At 42.6% G+C, this 20,473-nt stretch overlaps 2 protein-coding genes across 10 annotated transcripts in view; both read left to right on the forward strand.

Moving 5' to 3' along the window:
• LOC117347657 (bile acid receptor-like) overlaps positions 1–6,644 on the forward strand; it is a 55,747-nt gene extending 49,103 nt beyond the window's left edge. For both annotated transcript variants that reach the window (XM_033918861.1, XM_033918862.1), the window contains 3 exons: positions 3,016–3,135; positions 3,261–3,374; positions 5,298–6,644. In XM_033918861.1, the coding sequence (XP_033774752.1) occupies positions 3,016–3,135; positions 3,261–3,374; positions 5,298–5,536 (473 nt within the window). In that variant the 3' untranslated portion in view covers positions 5,537–6,644. The remainder of the gene's footprint in view (positions 1–3,015; positions 3,136–3,260; positions 3,375–5,297) is intronic.
• A 6,543-nt stretch (positions 6,645–13,187) lies between these two features.
• The window catches only part of SYCP1 (synaptonemal complex protein 1), a 327,903-nt gene continuing 320,617 nt past the window's right edge, over positions 13,188–20,473 (forward strand). For all 8 annotated transcript variants that reach the window (XM_033919065.1, XM_033919067.1, XM_033919068.1 and 5 more), the window contains exons 1-2: positions 13,188–13,608; positions 19,844–19,961. In XM_033919065.1, the coding sequence (XP_033774956.1) occupies positions 19,854–19,961 (108 nt within the window). In that variant the 5' untranslated portion in view covers positions 13,188–13,608; positions 19,844–19,853. The remainder of the gene's footprint in view (positions 13,609–19,843; positions 19,962–20,473) is intronic.

Consider the following 20,473-nt stretch of genomic DNA (forward strand, 5'->3'; position numbering starts at 1 on the left):
ACAGTGGTTCGTGCTATGATAACTTTAAGACTGGATTACTGCAATGCATGCTACAAAGGCTTTGCTGTACTCTCATTTGATTCAGAATATTGCAGCAAGACTGACAGAAGATTGAATGTGATGTGATTATATAATAGCATGTCTGCAAAAACTTCATTGCCTACCAGTACAATACAGGGTTAAATTTCCATTTCTGGACTTTGAGGCCCTTAAAGGTTTCCACTCTACACACTTCCTAGGTCACTATAGTCCCTTATCCAAGAAGTATCCCTAACCAAAGGACATTGCAAGATGTTAACTCTCTGAAAGTTTCTCTCTACTTCAGGAAGCAGGTGAAACCTTGACTCGTCTCCCAAGCATTTCATGGACGAAGCAACTAACTAGCTAATCTCACATACGCCAGTAGCACATATTGTAGCAGGATTTGCTTATTCACTCCTACCCTAGCTGAGATCATATTTATGTACCTTTCTGACTCCATGTGCAATTTTCTTTTAGTTAGTCCTCTTACTCTAACTCCTGTTACTTAGTCTACAGTATCTTATCAATCTATATGTTCCGCCTCCCTTGCACCCTATCCTATTCAGATGTTTTATTATATATTATGTTAGCATTGTCAGTAGCATACTATGTCATAATGTGTACTGCTATTTGAATATTTTTCCTGCTGAAATTGTCTATTGACTGTGTCCAGATTGTTCTTGCTGTGCACCGCCTTGAGCGAATTTCTTGAAAAAGGTGGTAAATAAATCCTATTAAAATTAAATAAATAAACAAATAAATAAATATGCAGGTGGGATCCATGTTGAACTGCTCTTGGATAGAGCATGGGATTATAAATACTTGCTGACTAGGGTTTACCAGATTCTGGTCTCCCTGTGCTCCACTAAATTCAAAATTCATGCTATCTTGGTAGCGGGAACTGAGGGCTCCTTTTATTAAGGTGCACTATTGGTTTTAGCGCACGCTACAATATCGCACGTGCTAAACGCTAATGCCTCTATAGAGCTTGCGTTAGTATTTTTCATTTAGCGCGAGCTAAAAACGCTAGCGTACCTTAGTAAAAGGAGCCCTGAGAATCCATTTGACAAATAAGCAGTGGCAGGAAATATTTATTTCAGTCTAGCAGAGTGTGTGGATGTGGGGGTACCTACATACATACGTGTTTGGTAGGATGTCCCAATTATTCTGGGATACATGTGTGTATTTGTCTATCTAAAATGTCGGTGGTTTAAGAAGAGGATATGCTACAATCTGACTATTGCAATGTATGTCCCAGTGGCTTAGAAATAATGCATACTCCATGTTGGCAAGCTGATCAATTGCAGCAAGGTGTGAAATTGCACATGTTAGTAGACAGTCTTCTATCCCCACGATGGGCTCCCTCATCCTGGGGATATGAAATATTTACTCTTCTACTGCCAACTCCAGACTACACACTTTCTCTCTTGCTGAGTCAGTATGTCAAGCTCTGTCTCTGGAATTATTCATATCCCGAGTAAAAGCCCACCTCTTTGAGAATGCATTTAACTCATAACCCCCTCACCCTGAGAAATTCCCTAAGCCTTTACGTGTCCTGTTGTCTGTTAATTTAGATTGTAAACTCTACTGAGAAGGGACCATCTCTTCAATATGTTGTTGTACTGTGTATGCTTATGCCTATGAGCACTATAGAAATGTTAAATAGTGGTAGTAGATATGGAGGAATCAACTTGAGAATTTTGAAAGACTATGGGCCCCTTTTGTGAGATGGATTCAGAAGAAGCTGGACTATGAAGTTTCAAGTTTATTATAGAATTTGATTAATCGCCTATTCCAAATTCTAGGTGATGTACAAATAAATAAAACTGACAAAGTTAGGGGAAACAGACATAATTAACAAAAAAACCTAAATCTACTAAACATAATAAAAAACCAACTTATACAGACATGAGGAAAGGCTAGGAAAGAAATTAAATCTGATTATAAAGAAAAACAAGGTTAAAAACGATAGGAAAAGGAAAGAGAAAAACTATCCAGAAAATATAAAAATACAAAAAGAGTCATAAGCAATTCATTTAGTCATTGAATGCATCTTTAAAAAGAAAACCCTTGAGTTTGCTCTTAAATCTTTCCAGGTTTTTTTCCTCTCTTAAATAAATTGGAAGGGAATTCCATGTTTGTGGAGCTGTAACGGGAAAGACAGATTGCCGCCGTGTGTTAATAATTTTGAGAGAGGGACACGCATTACTTTAATTTGGGGGTGTACAAATTACTGAATTAAACTGAGGGTCTGCAAAGTGTTTGGTGGAACAGAAAGTTCCCAAAATGAAAAAATGAAGTAGGGGTGGGGAGGTGGGGGTATGGGGCATTGTCTATTTTCGTGCTCTGACCATTAGTAATTAATATGTAATTGTGGGGTTTCTTGCTATGTAAAAATAAAGTTAAAAAAATATTTCATTAGCTTAGTAGAGTTGCCTGGTTTGAAGTACTGGATGGGGGACCTCCAGAACAGGCTGTGCTATACTGTTATATCACCATCCTTAAAACACATTCAACCAAAAGCAGTTTATATTATACCAAGTAAAGGTCACAAGCACCGCAGTAGGGCTGTGATCACCTAACCCTCAATACCCAGAAATGGGAAGAAAGAGGACATGAAAAAAAAAAAAAAATTTTAAGCATTTTAAGATTAAAATAATTCTAAAGGAGATGAGTTGGGGGAGGAGGTGGAGTGGCTTCTGCGAGGCTCATCAGAGTCCAGGGTCTCGGAGGGTCATTCTGCTGACTCTGGCCTTGTTAGCCACGGGTCGATTGAAAGGGGGGTTGTATTGCTGTTCTTATCTCCTGTATGTATTTGAAATCCTGTTGAATATGATGCTGCAATAATTGTATTATGAATCACTTGTGTTTCACTGTTTCGATAACATTCTTGTTTGCATCAATAAAAATTGTTTGAACCTAAAATAATTCTCAAAAAAAGTTAAACAAACATGTTAACGGTTATTAAAAACCCTGTCTATTTTCCTTTTTTAGGCCATGGAAGATTCTCTGACCATGTAGGGTGTTATGATGTCCAAGAGTTTGAGAAATACTCTGTTTATACCGTAGAAACTTCTCACAGGGAAAAGACTTCCACATCCACCGCTGCCACAGGTACCTTGGAAGCAGTCTCTGATATTCTTTTAACAAGTGTTTATTGCACTTTATAATACAAGAGTCACATGTTCTGTTCTATTCTACAATTTCAGAAGAGATGACTATTCCTTTCTTTTTTGTAGATATCACGGGACAGTTTATGATACCACTTTTTAACTTCTACAGAAGCATGGGTGAATTGAACGTGACTGAGACGGAATATGCCCTTCTTGCAGCAACCACTGTGTTTTTTTCAGGTATAATGCGAACCTATAGACTAGTGGTTCCCAAACCTGTCCTGGGGGACCCCCAGCCAGTCAGGTTTTCAAGATATCCCTAATGAATATGCATGAGAGAGATTTGCATATAATGGAAGTGACAGGTATGCAAATCTCTCTCATGCATATTCATTAGGGATATCTTGAAAACCTGACTGGCTGGGGGTCCCCCAGGACAGGTTTGGGAGCCACTGCTATAGACCAAGTAGGCCCTACTCTAAAGGCTCCTTTTACAAAGGCGCGCTAGTGGTTTTAGCACATGCTACATTGCCTCGCTCGCTACACGCTAACGCCTCCATAGAGCTGGCGTTAGTATTTTCCATGTAGCGCGGGGTTAGCGCACATGGCATTGTAGCGTGCACTAAAAACGCTAGCGTACCTTCGTAAAAGGAGCCCTAAATCCTGGGTTTCCACTGCACAACCCATTTGGAGTCAGCATCACGTCAGCATTGCTGCTTAGTAAAAGGGTCCCATAAGGAACTCACAAAAACTCGAATTTTCTTTTACTATATTTTATTTCTCATGACTTGCCAATCTAAATAAAGTTAAGAAAAACAGAAAATACCTACTCTGTTCTTAGGGTTAGATTGGAGTGCGCTACCACATTAGCATGCGATGTGATTATGATTATCTTTATTTGATATACAGTGGAACCTCGGTTTGCGAGTAACCCGGTTTGCGAGTGTTTTGCAAGACGAGCAAAACACTTAGCAAACTTTGTCTCGCAAACTTTGTCTCAGCAATGGTGGCCCAGGGGTAAGTACCTGCCTGTGGGTGCTGCAGCGCTTTCAAAGTGGTGGCTTCCTTCCCTCGGGGTCCCCGTGCGGCTGCCCTCCTGCTTCGGCCGATGCCTCAGCCATCCGTCAGCGCCTCCTGGCTCCCGATCTAAGCTGGCCGCCATCCTGTGCGAGCATGTGCACAACCTCACCTCTCCTAAGTCAGCCGCTGCCCCGACAACATGCTCACCACGTAGGAGAGGAGAGGTGAGGTCGTGCGCATGCTTGCACAGGCTTGGATCAGGAGCCGGGAGGCGCTGACGGATGGCAGAGGCATCGGCCGAAGCAGGAGGGGCAGCAGCACGGGGACCCCGAGGGAAGGAAGCCACCACTTTGAAAGCGCTGCAGCACCCGCAGGCAGGTACTCACCCCTGGGCCACCATTGCAGACTTTGGTTGTGGAACGAATCTTCTGAGTTTGCATTAGGGCCTATGGGGAACTTTGCTTTGATAAACGAGCGTTTTGGATTACGAGCATGCTCCTGGAACGGATTATGCTTGTAAACCAAGGTACCACTGTATCACCTTTCTTCCATAGATATAAAAACAGTTTATAATACACCGAACAGTACTGTGAGCAGGTGCTCTAAAACGTTTTCCCTAATGCTATTAACTTGTGCTTTTAGTAGGTCCCTCTGATTAAAATGGGAGCTGTGGTAAATAATGTAATACTGTGGTAGCAGAATTTAGGGCTCCTTTTATCAAGCCGCGCTAGCGGTTTAATGCGCGTAATAGCGTGCGTTAAACCACCGGCCACGCTAGCTGCTAACACCTGCCTTGAGCAGGCAGTAGTTTTTTGGCCAGCGCAGGGGTTAGCGCGTGATTAAAAGTCACGCGCGCTAACCCTGCTAGTGCGGCTTGATAAAAGGAGCCCTTAGTTAATGTTATATATACAAGTGTTTCTGCAAGAGTGTTGTACAAGTTACTGGAGTTTGTTGCAAAAACACAAACAAACCAACCACCAACATGCTTGTTGAGTGAGATTTAATGGCTCTTCTGTAGAATTTAATTAAAAAATGAGACTCTTGTCTACTGAATGGTATGCCATGCTTACTATTATACTCTCTTCACTCAGTTTGCTGCATGTTCAATAATATTAGATGATTTTCATTTCTTTCTAATCGTAGATCGTCCACTCTTGAAAAACAAACAACGTGTGGAAAAATTACAGGAGCCCCTATTAGGAATTTTACATAAGTATTCCAAAATTCACCATCCAGAAGATCTGCAGCATTTTGCTCGTCTCATAGGACGTCTTACAGAACTCAGGACCCTGAGTCATAATCACTCAGAAGTGTTGATATCTTGGAAGTTAAAAGATCCAAAACTGACGTACTTATTGTGTGATGTTTGGGATTTACCTTGAATAGCCCTGGAGGATACTGATGAAAGACTGAATGAAATTTCATCATCTGTAAAACTGCTTAAAGGCCAAACTGGATAAAAAAAAAAATTCAAACTTTATGAAGCACTGTAAACATCAAGTTTTAGATTAACAGGTTTTGCCAAAGTATTTCTCTGAGAAATAAGATAGTAAAGTATTTTTGTACATGGATAGAAGACTTTTCGGTATCCTGCACAGCATGGGTATAAGCTGGAAATTATTCTTTGCAGGACAGATTATAATGTTGCAGACCTAAACTGCATAATTTACATTTTTCATTCCAATGCAAATGTAAAACTAGCATTTCTGCCAATCAATTTTTCGATTATGTCTTCAGTTATATGAATGTAGCACTTGGAAAAAGAAAAATCTTATGCATTCAATAGACCAAAGGTCTGAATGCATATGCCTTGTACAATCTGGAAGAAATAATTTTACTGAACTCATCTCAGTTTTAATGAAAACCAACATCTAAGTTTTGCTCCCTATGGCCCCTTCTTCTGTAATCGATAGGAGGCAAAGAGGAAATAAGACAGACACATTGAAATATATAGGAAAAATCAATAAGCTACTGTCATCCCAGAAATAAGAAATCTAAGAACAAAGAAATCACATGAAGTCAGAGGGAGTGAGGAATATAACAATAATGCTAAAAACATAGAAAAGAAGAGATAGTTTTCATTGAGAAGATGGTGGACATATGAGACAAAATTTTATCGGGGATAGTAGGAGTCAAAGAGTGGTAGATTTCAAGACATGTGGAAAAGACACAAAAAAAGTCTTAGTGCTGTTCTTCTTACTCTTATCTGGAGGCACACCTAACTAGTAAAGTTTTTGGAATTACTACAATGAATATGCATCCTATATAATAAAACGCTAGCCGCGCATGCGCACTCCCGCCTGCGTGTTCCGTGATCCGTAGGTCCGTGGCAGGCAGGAGAGCGGATGAGCGGTTAGGGCCCACACTCGAGCGCTGTGGCCGACTCAGGATTGTGGGAGGATGCGCCACGTAAAGTGCTGCACAGGTACTGGAGGGGGAGGGACATACCGCTTCTGCACATACCGGCACAAACCTCCCTCCAGCGTTGGCAGCCGCAACACGCTAAACAGGCTGCTTCGTGGCTTTCTCCTGCAGTTGAGTCCCTCTGTCCCGTCACTGATGACATCATTAATGACGGAGGGACAGAGGGACTCAACGGCAGAAGAAAGCTGCGAAGCAGCCTGTTTAGCGTGTTGCGGCTGCCAATGCTGGAGGGAGGTTTGTTATTAAAGTCATCTCGCTGTGAGGGTCTTAGAGTCAGTGGGGGTTGGGCTGGGATGGGAGAGAAGCTTCAGGCAGCAGCAGCATTTACAATTTGCTGCTGTTGCCGGCTTCAGGCCTTCCTCTCTGGCGGGACCTGCCTACTTCCTGTTTTCATGAAGACAGGACCCGCCAGAGAGGAAGACCTGAAGCCAGCAACAGCAATGAATTGTGAATGCTGCTGCTGCCCAATGAAGTAGTTCAAGGAGGAAAGGGAACAGAGGGGGAGAGAATGGCTTGGAGGGAAGAAGAGATGGCAGGGCATGGAGGGAAGGAGGAAGGTATGCCAGACCAAGGGAAAAGAAAGGAGGAGAGGGAGAGAGGCCATATGGAACAGAGAGAGAGAGGGCGGACACTGGATGGAAAAAGAAGAGAGGGCAGTGAATGGAAGGGGCAAGACAGAGGGTGAATAGTAGATGGAAGGGATAGAGAGAGGGAGACAGACACTGAATGGAAGTGTGGAGGACAGGGGGAGCAGTCATTGGAAGGAAGTGGGGAGGAGAAAGAAAAAAGGGCACATGCAGGATTGAGGGAAGAGGATAGAGTTAGAAATAAAGATAGACAGACAGGGGGCCAGGGAAAGACACAGACAGAAAGAATGACAGTGTCCAAGGAGAGAGAGACAAATAAAAACAAAAACAGACAGACAGACAGACAGACATCTACTCTAGCACCCGTTAATGTAACGGGCTAAAACACTAGTGAAGTATATTTGTATTTAGAAGAGACCAATTTTATGCAAATCTGTCTCATGCATATTCATTGTGGTGATCCTGAAAACTTGACTGGCAAGGTGTGCCTCCAGGAAAGAATTGAGAAATACTGCCTTTGGAAGAGGGAGAGGACCTGAGATCCACACCTAGGATATACAGTAGCACAACTAGGTAGAATTTGTGATCTGCATGGTCCCAATCAATATCTTATTTTATATGGATTGGGACTTGTATACTGCCTTTTTGTAGTTTTACAACCACACTCAAAGTGGTTTGCATACAGGTACTTCAAGCATTTTTCCTATCTGTCCTGGTGGGCTCACAATCTATTTCATGTACCTGGGGCAGTGGAGGATTAAGTGGCTTGCCCAGGGTCATAGGGAGCAGCATAGGGTTTGAACCCACAACTTCAAGTTGCTGAGGCTGTAGCTCTAACCACTGTGCCACATTCTCCTCTTTATCCAACTACAATTCTTGATAGTACATACAGTATTAAGGATGAAAGGAGGCTAGAAAGAGCACTTGTGCTTGACAATTATTCTGTATTATTCAAATGTTTGCCATGTTGCTTTTTCTGTACTGTTTTTTAAAGGATGCCTTTATGAACTGGCAGAATAGATGTACATCATTCTATTATCTGTAATATTTAGCTCAGTCTATGGCATAGTTCTTAGTGCATTTTTTTATACTGTTACTTAATTTCAGTGGTTGTATGTGACAACTAAATGGTTTCTTTAAAATGTTTTTCCAAAATATTTTTATTAGTCTTAATAAACGACAATAAGTAAAAAAAAGCCAATGAGAATCTTGCATACATATAACTATAATAACAACAGTAAGAAGAAAGAACTTCTCATTTCATTAAAATGTTTTGAAAGTTTTATAATAAAATTTATAAAACATGAAACACAAAAAATACCACAGAGAAGAGGTATAAGAAAATAACATAATAAGTGAACAATAATATAGGAAGAGTTATAACAAAAAATATGTAACAATACAAGAGCAACAACCATGTGTCACTGATTCCGAGGTTCAAAGAAGTAATGACCTTCAAGGAATGCATGAACAACTTGGTATGTATTTAGGTCACATTTCTATTTTATAATTCTTAATACCTGGAGAGTCAGTTAGACTGTATATAGTATGAGATTGATGCCCACATTTGATTGATGGTATACTGTTTATTTGAAAATTTGGCAACCTTACATTTCACCAGAAGAGCTTCTACGTTTAAACATAATGGAAGATTAGGTTCTTATCTTTATAATCTTCTTTCCAGTAGAAAAGCACATGAGTCCTGAACCTGTGGATAGTGCATCTTCATCCATTTTCAACTCTGCCTCCTTGCATCACCAGGCACTGCCCTCTCTCCTCAATTTGCACCACAGTAGAGATAACCCCTGAAAGAGGAGAAATAAGAAGGAAGGGAAAATTAACCAATCACATACTTTTGATCTGCTCTGTAAGAAAACACAACTCATTAACAAATTCAACATAGCATCAACAAGGTGGAATGAAAACAACCACCCACCACTCGACTGTGTAAACAGATTTGGGAGGAAAAACATGGCCAACCAATTGAAGATCATTGCTCAAACCTATACCAAAGAAAGGTGAGGGCAAGGACTGTAACAACTGGTATTAATTCTATATACCAGCAAAATATTGCTTAAAATAATACAATGAAGGCTACAATCATACATGGAGCAAAAACTACCTGAAGTTCAGGCTGGTTTCAGAAAAGGTCAAGGAACAAGAGACATTATTGCCAATGTTAGATGGATATTGAAAAAGCGCAAAGAATACCAAAAGCCCCAATGCTTTTGTTTCATCAGTTACAGCAAAGCTTTTGACTGTGGATCACGATAAACTATGGAGAACTCTAGTGCAAATGGGAATACCTAAACACATAACTCAGCAGATAAAGAGCTTCTACAAAAATCAAGAAGCTGCACTGAGAACTGAATATTTCTTTATTTTTATTTAAAACATTTATACCAAAGCAGCTCACAATTCAACATACATAGCTTTAAAGTCATACAATTTAAAAAAACACATATATTCTATAATGAAGATAAGAAATAGACTTTGATAACAGCCGCTTAAAATCTTTATCCCATAGTGCAATCTGAAAAGAGAGGGTTCTGTCATGATATTTTTTGTACCCACAACCCTTAACTGGTGGAAAAACAAAAAAAGCTTTGGTACTACGTAAATAATGTAGAGAAGAATAACAGAACAAATCTATCAAATAAGAAAAAACTTCACCCATTGCTACCTTGTAATAAACACAACCCAGTTTAAAAAGGATTTGTGCTTCAACAGGCAACCAATGCAGTTCATGATAATAATATGTAATATGATCATATTTTCTCAATCCATAAATGAGCCTGACTGCAGTATTTTTAATTACTGAATTTGTAACTTGGTATGGTTTTTCTTAATACTGTATTATAATCATATCCTTACAGAGGGGCACAGAGCTAGATGATAAAGGCCTGTGTAAAGAGATAGGTTTTGAGCAGTTTTCTAAATTGCAGCAATTTCCCACAAAGCCTCAAGGTGCCAGTCAAGGAGAGCTCAGAACAGGTTACAAGTTTACATACATAACAAAGCATGGTACAACATAACATGACAAACATGGTATGCTGTGACATAGCATGACAAATATTGTATGACAAAAACATAGGATGGCAACTTAGCATGGCAAACCTATAGTTTATACAAGCATGGCAGACATAGGATTATATATGTTAGCATGCCATGGCAGACATTGTATTATTTATACAAGCATAGCATAGCAAACATAGCATGCAGATTAAAGTCAAATGTATTCAAATATAAATCCCAAGATAATCTGTGTGTGATGAATACTAAATAAAGATAATGATGTACAATTTAATCTAAATAGAGGAAAAATTACCTCAAAGAACCCCAGGAGTCCAGTCAATAGAAAGACACCAATTAGGGGTTTAAGGATACTATCACTGGTCAAAAACCTCTGTTTAAATTGATTTTAATAATTTTAAAATTTTTATGTTACTTTGTTTCAATTTATTTTATATTTTTTAATTTAAATTTAATCTCAATTCATGTACATATGATGGACGGAGAGTAATCAACCGGATTCATGATCGACCAATTAGCTTTTCTGTGTATGGCAAACTTGACAAAACAAAGAACCAGGCACTTATCTTTAAAAGCGATGGGGCCGGAAGGTGTACATCAGAGGGTATTGTAGGAACTTAGGGAAGCTCTGGTAGCTCCGCTGAATGACCTTTTCAACAAGTCTCTAGAGTTGGGAGTGGTACTGGAGGACTGGAGAAGGGCAGCTGTGGCCCTTCTCCATAAAAGTGGAAGTAAGGAAGAAGTAGGGAATTACAGGCTGGTAACTCTGACTTCTGTGGTAAGCAAATTATTGGAAACATTTTTAAAACAGAGAATGGTCAAGTTTCTGTAATCCTGCGGATTACAGGAATGGAGGCAACATGGATTCACTAGCGGTAGGTCTTGTCAGACACATCTGCTCAATTTATTTGACTGGGTGACCAGAGAATTGGATAAAGGATGTGCGCTAGAGGTGGTGTATTTCGATTTTAGCAAAGCCTTTGACAGTGTTCCACACAGACATCTAATAAACAAACTGAGTGCCTTTGGGATGGGTTGGGTCAGGAACTAGTTGAGTGGAAGGCGACAGAGGGTAGTGATCAATGGAGGAAAGGGACGTTACCAGTGGTGTGCCTCAAGGTTCTGTTCTTGGACCTGTTCTTTTTAACATTTTTATAAATGATATTGCTGAAGGGTTGTCGGGTAAGATTTGCCTCTTTGCGGATGATACCAAAATCTGCAATAGAGCAGACACGCTGGATGGTGTGAATAACACGAAGAAAGACCTGGCGAAGCTTGAAGAATGTTCTGAAATTTGGCAGCTAAAATTTAATGCTAAGAAATACAAGGTCATGCATTTGGGCTGCAAAAACCAGAGGGAATGGTACAGTTTGGGGTGTGAAGAACCTATGTGCACAACGGAAGAGCAGAAGTTGGGTGTGATGATATGTGATGATCTTAAGGTGGCCAAACAGGTTGAAAAGGTGACGGCAAAAGCTAGAAGGATGCTAGGTCGTATAGGGAGAGGCATGGCAAGTAGGAAAAGGGAGGTATTGATGCCTGTGTACAATTCTGGGGGCCGCACCTTCAAAAAGATATAAAAAGGATGTAGTCAGTTCAGAGGCTACTAAAATGGTGTGTGGTCTTCATCATAAGGCATATGGGGGACAGACTTAAAGATCTCAATCTGTATACTTTGGAGGAAAGGCAGGAGAGATATGATAGAGACGTTTAATTACCTACATGATGTAAATGCGCATGAGTCGAGTCTCTTTCATTTGAAAGGAAGCTCTGGAATGAGAGGGCATAGGATGAAGTTAAGAGGTGATAGGCTCCGGAGTAATCTAAGGAAATACAGTAATTTTTTACAGAAAGGGTGGTAGATGTGTGGAACAGTCTCCTGGAAGAGGTGGTGGAGACAGAGACTGCGTCTGAATTCAAGAAAGCCTGGGATAGGCACGTGGGATCTCTGAGAGAGATAATGGTTACTGTGGATGGGCAGACTAGATGGGCCATTTGGCCTTTATCTGCTGTCATGTTTCTATTAGTGGGGGAAGAAGAGGGAATAACATTGCAGTGATTAATGATGCTATCATTGGTTGGATACTGGCTTATTGATCCCAGGAAGGTGCTAATAATAGTACCTGGCTAAGGACACAAGCAGCTGATACCAGTTCTTGTCCTGTATGGACAAACACAGAAACTGTCTGGATGACTTAATAGGGTTACCATATGACCAGAAAAAGGAGGACAGATGAGGCACCTGGGTTCCAATGGAAGTAAAACCCGGGTGTCTCATTCTGTCCTCCTTTTTCTGGAGCCATATGGAAAACCTATGCTTTGAAGGGTGTCAGGTCAAAAGCGCGCCGGGACAAAGGTGCACGCAGATAACTGAGCGCAATGCGGAGGTGCGTGCCAAAGAAAATGACTGTTTTAAAGGGCTCCGACGGGGTGTGTGGGGGGGGAACCCCCCCACTTTACTTTATACAGATCGCGCCGCGTTGTGGGGGGTTTTGGGGGTTGTAACCTCCCACATTTTACTGAAAACTTCACTTTTTCCCTAAAAAAAAGGAAACAATTAAGTTTCCAGTATAATGAGAGTGGTTACAACCCCCCAAACCCCCACAACGCCGCCGCGCTCTCTATTAAGTAAAGTGTGTGTGTGTGTGTGGGGGGGGGGTCCCCAACAAAAAACCCCATCGGAGCCCCTAATAACACTCTTTTTCTTTGGTACGCGCCTTTGTCTTCGGCGGTTTTGTCTATGAACCCTTTGAACAGGTCCCAGACAACATCCTCCCTCAAATTTTGCCAATAGGCACAAGCTTAGCTTGCCTTACTCTGCTCTTATCAATATAGCATTTCCTCCTCAGCCCCAGATCAACCAGGCTGATGCTTCTTCCTTCAACTGTATTACTGGGTTTTCACAAATGCAACTCCATGCATCCAACAGGGAAAAAGCGGGACTGGGTTGGGGGCCGTGGCACACGACATAATAAATGACAATCGGGCAACCAAGTCATCAGTTAACAGCGCTCCCGCCAAGTGCGCACCAACAGTAAGAGCCACACAGCGGCACGTGCGATGTCGTCACAAAACCGCCGTCCCGCTTTCAAATATTTGTAAGTTAACGGCCGCTCGCCCTCACCCACACGGGAGAAAGGGGAGGATTTAAAAAAAAGAAATGAATTAAACTGCGAGTGGGCATGGTGTACAGACGGAGTGTGACGCAGTAAACCTCACGCGCCCCTTCCCTTCGGGTCTCTCGCGCCGCCCAATGGCTGAGGGCTGGAGCCGAGCGTTGGTCGGTGCTCCAGCCCTCCAGCCCGCGCGTGCCCCAGCCCTGGTGCCCAGCCGCCGGCTTCCCGCCTTTTTGTTAAATCTTCGCCCGCCCCCGAGGCGTTCTCCCCTTTCTGGGAGCTGCTTTCTCGCAGGTAAACCGCTTCCCGTCCCTTCTTTCCTTGCTCTTTGTCTTCCTCCCAGCAGGTAATCTTTTCTGCTCACCGGCCGTATTCTGCTGTCTCAACAGAAACTTAATGGGTGAATTCATTTTGGTTTACTGTGTGTTAATCTCCAGCGTTAAGTTTGACATTAGTAGAGGAAAACACACACACAAAAGGTACATTTTGATCTAGGCCCGACTCTCTCACTTTGACGTAAGTAATTTGCGTTTAAAAGGACTGGCCTATGGGGTATCTAAGCACTGGACACGACTGAATGGATAGTGGTAGTAGTAATAAGTATTGCTGGCCTGAATGACCCCACATAATGAGCACAGGCGTTTTGCAGAGCTGAGGTTTAAAAAAATAGATAATTGGTAGTTCAGAGTTAAAATGGTAAAATTTACAAGATACAATGGCTCAGCCTTTTTACAGAGCTGCTGCTACTACTAATAATTTCTATAGCGCTATTAGACAATCGCAGTGCTGTACATCAAAACATAGATGAGACAGTCCAGCTCAAAAAAGTTTACAGTGTAGTCAAGACAGATGAATTGGACAAGAAGGTGCATCAATACACAGTGCTCAGGTGGGGGAATGATAAGACAGATGTTGGTGATCAGCAGGTGGGTTGGATTTTGGAATTGAAAGCAGCTTCAAAGAAGTGGACTTTCAGTCTGAACATAATTGCTGCTGCTGGGTCAGACTAGTGGTCCATCGTGCCCAGCAGTCCACTCATGCGGCGGCCCTCTGGTCAAAGACCAGTACCCTAACTGAGACTAGCCCTAATAGCGCATGTTCTTGTTCAGCAGGAACTTGTCTAACTTTGTCTTGAATCCCTGGAGGGTGTTTCCCCTCTGGAAGAGCGTTCCAATTTTCTACCACTCTCTGGGTGAAGAAGACCTTCCTTACGTTTGTACAGAATCTATCCACTTTCAACTTTACAGAGTGCCCTCTCGTTCTCCCTACCTTGGAGAGGGTGAACAACCTGTACTTATCTACTAAGTCCAGTGGTGTACCAAGGGGGGGGCGGGAGGGGTGGTCCGCCCCGGGTGCCAGTCCTGAGGGGGTGCTCCGGGCCTTACCGTTCAGTCCCCCCCCACCCCCGAAGGACCGCTCGCCCCACTGACCTTCCCGCACCACCTGTGAAGCAGCCCGCAGCAGGATCGTGACGTCAGCGATCCCTGTGCTGCGGTCCCGCCCCTCCTCTGATGTCAGGAGGGGCGGGACCGCGGCGCAGGAAGCAGCGCCTAAGCAGCGCAGGGATCGCTGACTTCGTGATCCTGCTGCGGCTGCTTCATAGGTGGTGCGGGGAGGCCAGGGAGGCGCGCGGTCCTTCGGGGTGGGTCGGGGCATCAGGCCTTCAGGGTGGGGCAGGTGGGGAGGCAGGCAGGCTTTCAAGGGGGTGGGGCGGGCGGGCAGGCAGGAAGGCTTTCAAGGGGGAGGGGGTGACAGGCAGGCAGGCAGATCTTCAAGGGGGGACAGGCAGGCCTTCAAGGGGGGGGGACAGGCCTTCGGAGGGGGTGTGCAGACCTTCAAGGGGTGCAGGCCTTCAAGGGGGTGCAGGCAGGCCTTCAATGGGGGGACAGGCAGGCCTTCAATGGGGGGACAGGCCTACAAGGGGGTGGGACAGGCCTTCAAGGGGGGGACAGACCTTCGGGGGTTTCAGGCCTTCAGGGGAGGGTGCAGGCCTTCGGGGGGGGGTGCAGACCTTCAAGGGGGGGACAAGCAGGCAGGCCTTCAAGGGGGGACAGGCCTTCAAGGGGGGGACAGGCCTTCGGGGGGGGTGCAGGCCTTCAGGGGGGTGCAGACCTTCAAGGGGGGGACAGGCCTTCAGGGGGGTGCAGACCTTCAAGGGGGGGACAGGCCTTCAGGGGGGTGCAGACCTTCAAGGGGGGACAGGCCTTCAAGGGGGGGACAGTCCTACAAGGGTGTGGGACAGGCCTTCGGGGGGGTGCAGACCTTCAAGGGGGTGCAGGAATTCAAGGGGGGGACAGGCCTTCAAGGGGGGGGGACAGGCAGGCAGGCCTTCAAGGGGAGGACAGGCCTACAAGGGGGGGGGACAGGCCCACAAGGGGGTGGGACAGGCCTTCAAGGGGGGACAGGCAGACCTTTAAGGGGGGAGAGGCCTTTGGGGGGGGACCCTGGTTTAGAAGTACATGGAGGGAAGGGGGTGTTCAAAGAGACGTGCATATGCCAAACTTTGGGGGGGGGGGGAAGAAATATTGGGTCTGAAAATAGAGGAGAGGGAGAGAGATGATGGACCATGGGATTTAGGGAGGGAAGGAACAGAAAGGGAGAGAAATTGGACACGGGATTGTGTGGAGGAGGGATAGAGATACTGGATAGGAGGGTAATTGGGAAAAGAAAGGGAGAGATGGTGGACTCTGGGGTGGTGGGGAAGGAGGGAAAGATGCCGGATGAAAGGGTAGTTAAGAAAAGGTGGATCTGTGGAGGGAGATGAAAAAAAGGAAAGATACCAGACTTCCTGGGGAAGGAAGGGAAATGGAAAGGGAGGACAGAGTTGGCAGATGGATGGTTAGCATGCAGAAAGAAGAAAGAAAGAGACCCTGGCAAGCAAGTTATCAGAAGAAAACTAGAGCCTTGGTCCAACAAGATTTGAAATATAACCAGACAACAAAAGGTAGAAAAATTAATTTTATTTTCTGTTTTGTGATTATAATATGTCAGATTTGAAATGTGTATCCTGCCAGAGCTGGTGTTGGACTGCAAATGTGAGCTAGGATTTAACAGAGAGAGGAAAAGTCCTTTTTGTTTCTTTATTTTATTTACATCACAGCGCCAGTGTGGTTAGGAGAAGCCAAAGGGGGTGAAAAAGCTATAAAACCCACCAGGAGTTTTGAAAAAAATCACCCAACTGGGCAGGAAAATTGAATTGAAAAACCAATTCAATAGGCTGAATCAAATCAAAATTTTTTTTCCTGAATCTGGCAGCATTAGTTTGCGCTACTGTCTTAGACTTTAGGACCTGGGATTGGGGAGAGATGGCATCCTCAGTACTTTATAATGCAAGTGAAACGAGGATTGGGTCAGACTTTTGAAGGGTCTGCAGGAAAAAAATATTGTATAGGCCGGGGACATGAGACAGCAGGAAATGGGAACTTTTCTTCCTTCTATTTTTGTGAATGGAAAGGCTGAGAATGTCAGAGAGTTCAGTTAAAATATGTGCTTTATAAGAAAATATAATAATGTGTTTTATAAAGTTTATAGCATAGCTGGTCTACTCAGTGAGGTGTTCCTAGTGGTGGTGGTGGCAGCGTGTCAATGTGTTGAGAGGAAGAGGTGGTCTGGGAAATTCTGCTGAGCAAACTCCAGGCCCATTTCCACTCCCCAGTTAGTCCACTCCACTCAACTGGTTCACACACTGAGTGGGTCTTTGGGTGTTGTTTGGGATCTCTTCCAGTGGTTTATCAGTATCTCCTTCTGGTCCAAGGAAGGAAACTTTGTTATCCTTAGCATTGACCTACAGAATGTGTTTATAACAGCGCTGCTTGTGTGGCATTAGGCTATGTAGTGATCGAAAGAAAAAAACAGACCTTTGCACATTTTTGCACTATATGGTGGATGTATGAGGAGATTCACATTTCCTGCACAGCTAAGTCCATGTGAAGTTACCTTGTGCTGTATTTGACATCTAGCAAGGTCTCTGTTTGAAAGGAAAGATCTAAACTTAAAAATGAAGTGGCCAGAAGTTATGGTAAAAGCAGATAGTGTAGCTGGTTTTAAGAAAGATTTGGACAAATTCCTGGAGGAAAAGTCCATAATCTGTTATTAAGACATGGGGGAAGTGTCTGCTTGCCCTGGATTGGTAGCATGGAATGTTGCTACTCTTTGGGTTTTGACCAGGTATTAGTGTCCTGGATTGGCTACCATGAGAATGGGCTACTGGGCATGATGGACCATTGGTCTGACTCAGTTAGGCTATTCTTATGTTATGTTCTCATCTGTAGGGGCCTTTGTTTTTACTTCTTATTTTAATGTATTTTTTTTCTGGGAACTTATCAGTGGGAACAAAAATGGAAGAGAATGAATGTGTGTGGGATGAGGGGGTAACTAATTTCTTCAGCTAAATAATTCAATCCACTTCAAACAGACATAGGAGAACTCACGCACCATTCACACACCCTCCAACCAAAAACGTCAAAAGAAAAAAATTGTTCGACAACCTCCTAGCCATTCGAGCTGCAACACTCGACCCTCAACTCTACAACCAATTGACATCGACCACAGACTGCAAAACCTTCAAAAAGAAATAAAAACCCTTCTATTCAAAAAACACATAAAACCGAACTAACACAATCAGAACTGTCCCAAGTATCACCTGCAACTACTCCATATGTACTTCTGATGTCATGACAATTCAGACATAATTTATGTTATGTTATGTTTGGAATATAAGAAAATTTTCACTGCCTGTTTCTTTTCTGACCATTTATTCCGTTTCATGGTCATTACAAAAAATATTTTTTTACATGGGGGGGGGGGTTGTCAAAAAATGATGGGCCCCGGGTGCCACATATTTGGTCCAAAACACCGCGGTCCGCCTAATCTATGGCCTCAAAAAGTCAGACCATATCACCCCTTATTATAGAAAACTGCACTGGTTGCCAATAGAAGCGAGAGTCATCTTCAAATTCGCCTGCCTCTGCTTCAAAACCTTAACTGGCTTGTCCCCGATATATCTCTCACCACTTCGTGTTCCCTGGAACCACTCGCACGCGCAATGACAACCTTTTTACCTACCCTTCCCCAAAGGGATGCACCTACAAAAGATTCTTCAATAGAACTCTCTCATACCAAGCTGGCAGATGGACAAACTGCCTGACCACCCTCATCTCATCTGCCCCATCTTACTCAACCTTCAGGAAATCTTTCAAATCTTTCCTCTACGACAAATTTTTTGAACCCCCCTCATCACCAAATAATCAAATACTTCCATCCTGTAATTGATACTGGTTGTCTTCTTGACACTCACCACCCTGCATTGGTTTTGTACACTGCTTTGTTCTTTATAAGCCTCTCGCACTGCCTCTCCACTATATATATATATCTCTGCTGTATATGTACAGTCTCCTGCATGGTAAATCTACATTGTTCTTCACTGTATAAACACCTTTACTGAATCTGTACAGTCCTCATTGTATCTTCGCTGTAAATGTACAGTCTCTTACACTGTAAACCGCTCTGAACTATTTGTGGTACTGCGGTATATAAAATAAAGTTATTATTATTATTTGTTTAAAAAGCCTCCAGTGATGCCAATTCTTGGTATGAAAATAATTTTCTTTTGTAATTATCAAATTTAATCTTTCAATAAACCATCTTAATTATTTAATCTTATTTCTGGTCTCAGCTGTTATGTTTGAGTGAGTTTCTGGTATTTTTACTTTATAAAAATTGACCTCTGAGGTTTAGAGTTGCCAGAACAGGTGATTCTAATATCCTAAAATTTGGGTCCTAACAAGACCACATTTAATTTTTTGGTGTCAGCTACTCTACTTGTACATGGAGTGGATTATAATAGCACAAAAGATATATATCCAACAAAGTCTCCAGTAAACAAACAGCAAGCAAAAACCAAAACACAAACTGCAGACCATGTGCAAGATGCAGGCATTGTTTATTACAATATTAATGCAGTATGGTAAATATACCACCTTATTGGATTATAATAGCAAATCCTGACTACAGCACAGTTCTGCGGGGTATACCGTTACTGCTGGTTGGTTCCCTCTACTGAATTTCTTCTTTAAAAACTTTATATATATATATATATATTTTTATTTTTTTTTTTAATAAAAAAGTTAACAGAAAAATGAAAAAAATAGCAAACCTAATTTAATTTGTTGGTGACTATCGCATCTCATTCAGGAAGAGTTTTACATACCAGGTTTTTGTTTTGGTATATGGAATTCTAAGCCATCCTTAAAATATTTTGGTTTTAAAGAAAATCAAAGTTGATGGCAAAGATTGTGGTTGGTTAGGAAAATGGGAAGATGTTTTCAAATCATGGAAGGCATGTTATTATGAAGGTCTTTTATTATTTGCAAAAAAACAAACAAAAAAACCCCCTTACTGATGTGATTTATGAAGTGGTATTTGAAATGGCACTTGTTTGGCCTTACTAAGTAAACACTGTAGCAAAATAACCTTTATATTTAACATTATATATCTTTTTCATTAACATATTTATGGTTATATATTACAGCAAGAAGAGAATGGATAAAGAAAAGTCTTTTAAACTCTTTTCACTACCAAGACTAAATAGCAGCCAGGTGTCTGCTGTAAAGCCTCAAGCAATTGCTGGAGATGGTGGTTTCTTTCAGGTACTGGACAGAAAATTAAAACCAGCTGTTCTACATATTTGAGCACAGAACTTGAATTTATATTTTCTCAAGTAATTTAGCCATGATGTTAGCTCAGTAGCAGCTACTATGTATTGTCATACAAAGGACCAGATTTCTATTTGTGGATCTAATCTTCTGTTCCAGTGCAATAGGTGAGACATTCTAGACCAGGGGTGTCCAACCTGCGGCCCTGTGAAGTATTTTGTGTGGCCCCGGTCGAGGGCGATACAGTGTTTTCCTCTGCTGCCCCCGGGTGTTTACCGTCTTGCCGGCTCCCTCCTCAGTCTTGCTGCATTGTTTGTGCGGCCCCAGAAAATTTTTTTTCAGCCAATGCGGCCCAGGGAATCCAAAAGGTTGGACACCACTGTTCTAGACCATGGGGTTATTTCCCTTTACTACTCTGCTGCTAGGATACTTCATAGGCTAGCTTAGTTCCTCCCATCAGTCTTTCTCTTCTGCATGTGGCTGCAGTGTGTTCTGTTTTCTCCAAT

Source organism: Geotrypetes seraphini, chromosome 13 (assembly GCF_902459505.1).
Source record: "Geotrypetes seraphini chromosome 13, aGeoSer1.1, whole genome shotgun sequence".
Classification (NCBI taxonomy): domain Eukaryota; kingdom Metazoa; phylum Chordata; class Amphibia; order Gymnophiona; family Dermophiidae; genus Geotrypetes; species Geotrypetes seraphini.